Source organism: Danio aesculapii, chromosome 2, assembly GCF_903798145.1.
Source record: "Danio aesculapii chromosome 2, fDanAes4.1, whole genome shotgun sequence".
Classification (NCBI taxonomy): domain Eukaryota; kingdom Metazoa; phylum Chordata; class Actinopteri; order Cypriniformes; family Danionidae; genus Danio; species Danio aesculapii.
Window position 1 is genome coordinate 20,510,134 of NC_079436.1, and position 8,987 is coordinate 20,519,120.

At 37.7% G+C, this 8,987-nt stretch overlaps 1 protein-coding gene across 1 annotated transcript in view; it reads right to left on the reverse strand.

The window, feature by feature from the left end:
• clcn2a (chloride channel, voltage-sensitive 2a) overlaps positions 1-7,773 on the reverse strand; it is a 93,694-nt gene extending 85,921 nt beyond the window's left edge. Inside the window, exon 1 of the mRNA XM_056474534.1 lies at positions 7,620-7,773. Coding sequence (XP_056330509.1) covers positions 7,620-7,773 — 154 coding nt within the window. The remainder of the gene's footprint in view (positions 1-7,619) is intronic.
• Between the last annotated feature and the right edge of the window lie 1,214 nt (positions 7,774-8,987).

Consider the following 8,987-nt stretch of genomic DNA (forward strand, 5'->3'; position numbering starts at 1 on the left):
TATCCAGCATATGTTTTACTCAGCGGATGCCCTTCCAGCTGCAACCCATCACTGGGAAACATCCATATACACTCATTCACACACATATACTACGAACAATTTAGCCTACCCAATTCACCTATACTGCATGTCTTTGGACTTGTGGGGGAAAACGGAGCACCCGGAGGAAACCTACGCGAACATGGGGGGGAACATGCAAAATCCATACAGAAATGCCAACTGACCCAGCCGAGGCTCGAAACAGCTACCTTCTTGCTTTGAGACGATCGTGCTACCCACTGCACCACCGTGACGCCCACAAACAAAAGAGCATTAAGTTATTTATCTAATTTACATGAATGCATGTCACTACATTTTTACAATTCTACATTTCTCTGCTCTTTCTATTTCACAAACTGTGTAATTCCACTCCGATCACACAAGTGAGCACACTCTCACCAGAGGTCAAAGGGTGCATGTCGGAAAATATGTTGTGTCAACCAGATGGAAATAAAATAAAAAAAACATCTGCGCAGCCAGGAGAAAGTATAAATCCTACTTTTAGGTGTGGTGCTGCTTCATATTCATCGTGGCTTCCATCATGTGATGTTGTTGCAATGCAAATTCAGCTAAAGCCTGTTTGAACTAGGCTATGTGATTCTAACAGATGCCAAAGATGCACATCTGTCATCATAATCATGCGCTCTCTGTCTATGTCTCCTCAGTCTCTTGTTCTCTCTCTCTTTCTCTCACACACACATGCTTTCAGTGGCATCATTTAATTTGTTCGAAAAGTTGTCAAACAACACGGGCAACTTAATATTTATTTTCCGACATTTTCTTTCATTTTATCTGGTTTAAACATGTCAGAAAAAATGAGCTCTGATTCTTTATTATTTCAGGTTACTTGACACATCCTGACTTATAGTGAGTTTTATTTTAGAAATTTGGAGAACAACTGGGGGCGACACGGCGGCGCAGTGGGAAGCACGATCGTCTTACAGCAAGAAGGTCGCTGAATTGAGCCCCGGCTGGGTCAGTTGGCATTTCTTTGTGGAGTTTGCATGTTCTCCCCGTGTTTGCGTGGGTTTCCTCCGCGTGCTTCGGTTTCCCTCACAACTCAAAAGACATGTGGTATAGGTGAATTGGGTAGGCTAAATTGGCTGTAGTGTATTAGTGTGATTGGGTTTGTATGGGTGTTTCCCAGTGATGGGTTGCAGCTGGTAGGGCATCCGCTGTGTAAAACATATGCTGGATAAGTTGGCGGTTCATTCCGCTATGGCGACCCCTGATGAATAAAGGGACTAAGCTGAAAAGAAAATGAATGAATGAATAAATGGAGAACAAATGCAAAGAAATATAAAAGCATATACGCCTAGTACAGACTAGAAATGACACAGTTATTTCATATCGCAATGTTTAAACAAACTAAATAAATCTTATTACTGAGATATGCTCAACTTATGTCCTGCTTGCAATTGCGGTTTGATGTCCTTATGTTTCATTGAACATTAGGGGCCTGTTTTCACCTGATTAATTTATGCATTATCTCTGATCGGATAGGTATCTGATTTGTGAAACTGGTTACAATTACATTTGGCCACATAAATGCATCTCCCCCAAACAGATATGATTCCCAATTTCTAGTCGTGAAGTATATGCAAATTTAACTGGGTTGTTAATTTGGCTCAAATGACCATTGTGTGCATGATTTTGAATCTGGCTTTCTTACAATATATAGCACTACATGCTCAAAAGTCTTAGGTGTATGGTTTGATAATAATCCTATACTTTAAAAAGCAGATAAGTGCTGTAGTCAAGTCTTGTTTTAATCATCTTCATCTTTGGATGAAGGCGAAGACAATTTTCTCTTGAAAGAAATTTGAACTTCTCGACTGGATTATTGCAACTCATTGTATATATGTGCTTCTCAGTTTGCAGTTGGTGCAAAATGATGCAGCTCGAGTTATTTATGGGATACATAACACGTGTTTTGATCTCATTGCATTGGTTGCCAGTCAAATATAGAAATGATTTTAAAAATGTTGTTGTTTGTTCATGTCCCTTTATAATCTGGCACCACAATATCTATCCGATTTGTTACATTCATTCAAGAGTGCTCAGATTGTTGGTGCCAATGGTGTAATGGTTAGTGTGTTAACACATGCACTCCGGTGCTCATGGCGACTTGAGTTCGATTCGTGGCAAGTCCTATGCCAATCTTCCCCCTCTCACTGCTCCCCATGCTTTCCTGTCAGTACTCTCTACTGTCCTATTCATTAAAGGTGAAAACCTCGAAAAAATTATTATATATATAAAAAAAAAAAATGCTCAGATCTGCAGATCATGGTTCATTACAAGTTCCCAAGGCGCGTCTTAAAAATAAGGGTGATCATGTCCCCAACTTCAGCACATAAGAACTGCCTCTACTTTATCTATTTTAAATCTACTCTTAAACATAAAATCTAAACTCTTAGAACAAAACACACCTCTTCTCGTTGGCATTTAATAGCTTTTGTTTATTGATGTGCAACGATTTTTTATGATGTGGAACTTTTTTAATGAATCTTCTCCATTTGCAGTGTGTGTTTTATTGCTCCTATTTTATTTTGTATAGAAATTTGTTGACGTCTTTGTTTTTTTTTTATACTTTATAGCACTTTGGTCGACTGAGGTTATTTTAAATATGCTATACAAATAAACAATGTATTGTATTGTCACATCAACTTGAAATGTGGTATATCTGATGCTTATCTACTTATTATTATTTTTACCGAAACGGCATACAAATTAGGTTATGTAGGCTACAGGCTGTAATTATGTCCCAGTAAATGATCATCACACAACGCAGGCTCCACGATTACTGTCAAGATAGGCTAAATAAGACTTTTGTCAAACAGATACGTGCAAGATATCATTAAAACCTGTGAAGGGTTTACATTAATTTCTGTATAATTCTCTCCCCAAAACAAAGCACTGTGCTTTTGTTTTTACAAAAGAAAAAAAAAAGTTGTATTTTTGTACAATTTTTCCCTTTTATTCACAGAGATAGGTTACTACAGGCATGTGATATCCCTCAGTTGTTATTCATATTTTTTTAAAACACTTTTTTCTAACTTTATCATTTAACATATAATGGGTGGTCACAAATATAAAGAAAATAATAAAATAAGTCAAATAAACATCACAAAAATATTATACATGGCATTGAGTTGTGTTTCACATAAACGCTGTTATATCTGACTATGCGATATAGCTTATAGAACGCACTCTCGCGTTTATTTAGTTACAATATTTGTAAAGAGTAAATTTACATATTTGGTTTTAATAATTAGATGCATTAGAGCTGTCCAATTTCATCTAGAATGTGCCCCAGACCACCTCCTGAAGTGGTTTGAGCTACTGGATTTATATCCCTTTTAAATGCATTTAAAGGGCATTTACACCAAACCTTTTCATGAACTGATAGCTATCCAAGCTATCCAATCAGGAAAAACACATTAGGTGACCAGCCCTGAATACAACGGCCTGTGTCAGAATTGGGCTCAAATTGATCAACACTATCATTAATAGCTAAAGACTGAGGAAGCCTCTTGAGCTGAAATGCTGAAATATGGGTGTATTGTTTCCAACACAATGTAAGCAATTTACCAATGATGGCAGACTAAGCCATCTGGCCAATCAGAGCAAAGTAGGTTCATGGAAATCAATGAATTATACAGACAGCTGCTGTTTCTCAATTCCAAGAACGCACAGAACGGTCTTGTGTTCTTGTGGAGAGCAGTCTTGTCAGGTCACCTCAGAAGAATGAACTCTGGAGACCGCGGAGAACACAGAATGTGTCCTGTTAGAAATGAGATGCTGCGTTCTTCCTCATGGTCACACGACCTTCACGTGTTTTGAATGGAAAATTATTTAAACGATACAGCAATCATACAACAATTTATTGTTTTCACCATTTCTACGTATAACATGCACAGAAACCTTACAAAAAACTATACAATACAATACAATACAAATAACACAAGTTTTAATATGAATGTCAGCAAATGGAACACCCTTATTGTGTTTATGCATTTAGGGTTAATTGTAATTAAGGTTTTCATTGTAATGTTTACTTTCACCATCTCATTTAGGGAAATGCCTGAGATAAATAAGTTATAACTCTGAACTTTAATAATAAACAGGTATAGAATGCTGCACTTTCCACCTTCTTTTATTCAGCCACAATGATTTCTGGACTTCTTGAGCGAGTTGGCACTCACGTCTGCATCGATGCATCCTCGATAACCAGTTGCCTTGGGCCCCGCATTATTTGGAGGGCCCCAGAAAGCTGCTCTTGTATAACTACTGTGAACATGAGCGCATATGTATATACCATGAACAATGCGTATTGCTCAACACACAAATGCCATTAAACGCAATACAATTTACACTGACGGTGAGAAAAAAATAACCTCCACATTTTATTAAAATAATAGCTCTGTATAATTCATACATGACAAATACTTGGAAACGATAATAAATACATAACAACAGTATAAATAAAAGCAGAAAATATTAGAAACATGCAGCACTCTATTTTGCATAACACAGCCCGTGATTGGCCATTGGGTGACCTAGAAGGACGTAATGTATTCTTACACAGATTCCACATATAAATTGTGATTTCTGGCTTTATCTGAATAAATCTGAGTAAATATTCTTACATATGTTTTATAGGTTAAATATGTTACAGTTAATAAAAATGTATACATTTAAATATTCAACTTGTATTTTTTTTTTTAGCTTTCTTCTCACAGTTTTTCACCAGTAGACCCAATTTTTTTTTCGCCTAGGGCCCCTCAAGCCTACAGGCCAGCACTGTCAATAACAGAACACTGATCTGGGAACTTTCACACGTAGTTCGTTCTTTAGTTTTAGAACTGAACTGTGGCGTAGGGATGCAACGATTATAGATTTTGGTTGTACGATAATAGTCTGAGGAATAATCAGGGTTTCACGGTTATCACGACTATTATGCATTCATAGATTTCAAAACACGACTAGTTTGGAAAATCAGATGAAAACTTATATTTTAAAGTGTTATTTAATGCTGCTCAGTAACCAATGAATACAGCACATAATAATATAAAAACAAACAATAGTCCATTTCTCTCTTTGTGTATAAAAATAAATGAAAGTTGGGTTTTTCTGATATTTAAACATAAGTAATAATTTTATACGGAAAATAAATGACAGAACAATGAATAAATAAATTAAAAATAAGAATAAATAAAACATTTTATTTGTCTAATGCTGGGGTTGAAATTAACTTATTTATTTGGTAGCACCTGTGCTCCTGTGCTTCTTCAAAGAATTAGGAGTGCCATAAAAAATGTAGGAGCACCCACCAAAAATGAATGAGCACCACTGCAAACTGTTACTTTATGAAAAATAAATCTATGTTTTGCAAACAAAAAAAATGAAGCATTGCAGTTAAAAATATACATTTTGAACTATTTTTTATATGCATGTTAATTTAATAAACAAATAATATTTCTGCTACAAAACATAAGATTAGAACAAATTTAAACAAAATTAAAAATAAAAGAAAAACAAAGACAAAGACAAAAGAAAGGAAAAAAAGTCTCACTTCTATCACTCTTTAAAAGTTTTGGTTTCGGTTTGTGTTATTTTATATGCACAGTATTGTTATGCGCCAATTTACATTTTTCTGTGTTTGTGGAAGAAGCAGTTGAGTCAACCGGCCCATTTTAGGCCTACTGTATGAACGGGGCAGTTAGATTTAGTGTTATATTTTACATTTAACGGCCATTTGCACAGAACATGCTGTGAATGCAACGCATCGAGATTCAGGCCATTAAACAGCTGATCCACTCTGAGTCTTTCAGCATTCTCTCTGAATTAACTCGATTAATCTCAGCTGGTGGCTCAACATTCACCACATGATCGCTCTCATCGGAACCATTATTTGTAACTTTAGGTGGGTTTGCAAACCTGTGTTCTTTTCATTGTGTCTTCCTAAAACATTTCCTGCGGTCACAAAAGCTTCATGTCATCTCAACTAGGTGCACCTGAAAAGCATACATCCGTTGCGTCGCATCCTTTCATTGGAAATAACGACCTTGCACGAACTTGCCTTAGTTAATAGCCTCAGCCATAGTTAATCCAGTGTGCGTGGTTTTTAGTCTCGGTGTACAAGCTCGGCACATTAAGCTAGCACACAGTTGGCATAACTTTGATTACTTGCAGCAGTTTTGTTCCGTGCAGAAACGCAGTGTTGAGAAGCCTTTACTATTAATTAACCATGACGAATTAAAGTGTGATTAATAGTGAAACCAGTTAATTGTTGTATCCCTTGGCAGTTGATGATGACGTTACATGAGAACACGAGAACACAAGAATGCTGAAGAACGCATTTTGAGAAACAGCCAGGATCTTCAATCAAATACTTTGAGAAGTTTCACAAACTTATTTCGAGAGGAGCACGTGATAGGATTGACTACAGCTGATCCCTATCATTAATCACTAACTAGCCAATCGGATCATTCCAAATATAATATAAATATCCAGCCTAAACTTCATTCCTCATCTTCATTTTGGAAACCCCCCCCCCATCCATCCCTTCTCCTCAATTCTAAGTTCGGGCGACACAGTGGCTCAGTGGCTAGCACTGTTGCCCCACAGCAAGAAGGTTGTCAGTTCAAATGCTAGCTGAGCCAATTGACTCTCTTTGTGCGGAGTTTGCATGGTCTCCCCGTGTTCGCATGGGCTCCCACACAAAAACATGCAACAAAAGTTAAAGTCACAAGCACCTACTACGTAAAATTAGCGGTCTATTCTTGGGAAGTTATTGAGAACTACCTGATCTCGTATCCCTCTTAATGCTTATTTACCAGGCTGGAGCCTTGGCCTCATCTGTCTCCTAGCTCCGAGAATATTATACTTACAAACTATATCAGAAACCTTTAAATTAACATAATTGGGAACTCTGAGTTCACAATTAGAATGTTGTTTTGAATAACAAACTTCAAGAAAAACATCTGAATAAGTCTTAAAACAATGTACATATAGCTACATTAACATATTCTTTAATTTTAGTGCCAAAAACAAACAATTAATCTGTAAAACAATAAACTGACATCATAAATTGGGTTGCAAAAGAAAATACAATCTTAGCTCGCAGAACAAAGAGGAGACAGACAAAATACTGGTGTTAAATGGTAGAGAACCACCGTGTTACACAGAGATAAAAAATACTGCCCTTCCAATTCTGCAGAAAAGACGTCAATCTTTCAGTGAATCTCAGCTGTCTCTGATTCCATGTGGGCCCAAACAAGAGTGTGGATGCATCACAGCAGCCTCAGTAAAGCTCAGATCTTCCGTCAAATCCATCCTACTTATCGCCAGCATCGCTCTCACCTAATCCTCAATTTCAGCACGTTCTCAATGACTCTTTCGTCTCCTGCCCTTTGCGACCCGTTTCCTCTTTCCATTCCTCCTGCCCTTCATCCTTGTGGATTTTCTCTGCTTTTCTAGCTTTGCTCTGTAGCCACTGCTGCAAATAGCAAGCTATATGACGCAAGCAGAACAGCCAGCGAGCAGTTGGCGCCTGTGTATGTATACAGAACACCCACCTTGACACTTGGCACATGGGTCTTTCTCGTACTCCAGCAGTTCTGGAGCCTGGCCGCGAACACTGGTGGTCCTCCGCAGCGCTCCATCCTCACGCAGACGAGCTGCCTCTTCTTTGGCATAGGCCCCCAGCTCCTGTGTATAGCGTCCATACATCTGAAAGAGAGACGGGATTCAATGAAGATTTCAGCTGAGAAGGCAATGAAGGGAAACCAAGCCAAGAAACGTTTCGCTGAAATAATGTGCAACTTAACAGGCTCTTCAAAAACCCATCAAATAAATGGAGCAAGTCTGTCAGAGCTTCCTGTCTCTGAGTACCATCCCTAAATATAAAATAGCTGGATTCTTTAATATAATAACGCTATTTGTGACATTTACATGTTAAGCGTCAGTTCACTCATGAATGAAAATTATGTCATTAATTACTCACTGTAATGGTGCCAAATCCCTGAGACTAATGTTCATCTTCTTTAGAAAACAAATGAAGATATTTTATCTCTTGTCCTCTATAGACAGCAATGGCCCAGACTCATTCAAGGTTCAGAAAAGTGGAGGGTGGGCAGCTAAATGAGATCCAAAAGTTTACATTCCTATAATCATTAATCACCTGGTTCTAAATGGTCTGGCTCTAAAAGTGAGGGGGACGTATCCCCCCTGTCCCCCCAGTTGCTCAAAACAGACTATATGCCTTCAGTGGTACAACTGATTTATTATCAAGCTACAAGATTTATTATCAAGCTATCAAGCACAACAACAGAGTTGGGTGTAACACGTTCCACAGTAACACATTATTGTATGCTAATTACATTTTGGGGAACACAGCAATATAAAAAATTACATTTTAAATTTGTGTAATTTGATTACAGTTACTAAAGTCAATGTAGCTGCGTTATTTATGTTACAAATCTAGATTTTAGAAGAAAAAAATGTTTGTTGTTTTCCGCTGCAACGCCAGTTAATGAGCATTCACTTTTAAATTGCTGGAGAACACGAGCTGAAATAGTTGCAGATAAGACTGATTGCTTCTGTGGAAGTACAGACACTACTTTGATCTCCTTGAGCGTAAAAACAAATATTGCTGTAAAATGTCCAGTCCCTAAAAATATTCGACTGCTTTGACCAGCAACTTGTTTAAGCACTTGAATAGAAAGCATTCTATGACAATACTTGTTACCAAGGAGGACACCGGCACCCAAAAACACCGCGTTCTAACTCAGCCTAAACAGCTTAAATAGAATTTTTGTACAGGATCAGGAGTGAAGGTATCTTCTGAATATGAAGAGAAGCGTAGCTGCTTATGGGGCTGTTCACATATTTCCAGCCGAGCCAGTTGAAAACCGCAAGTCATGTGACAAGAACTGACCTTATGT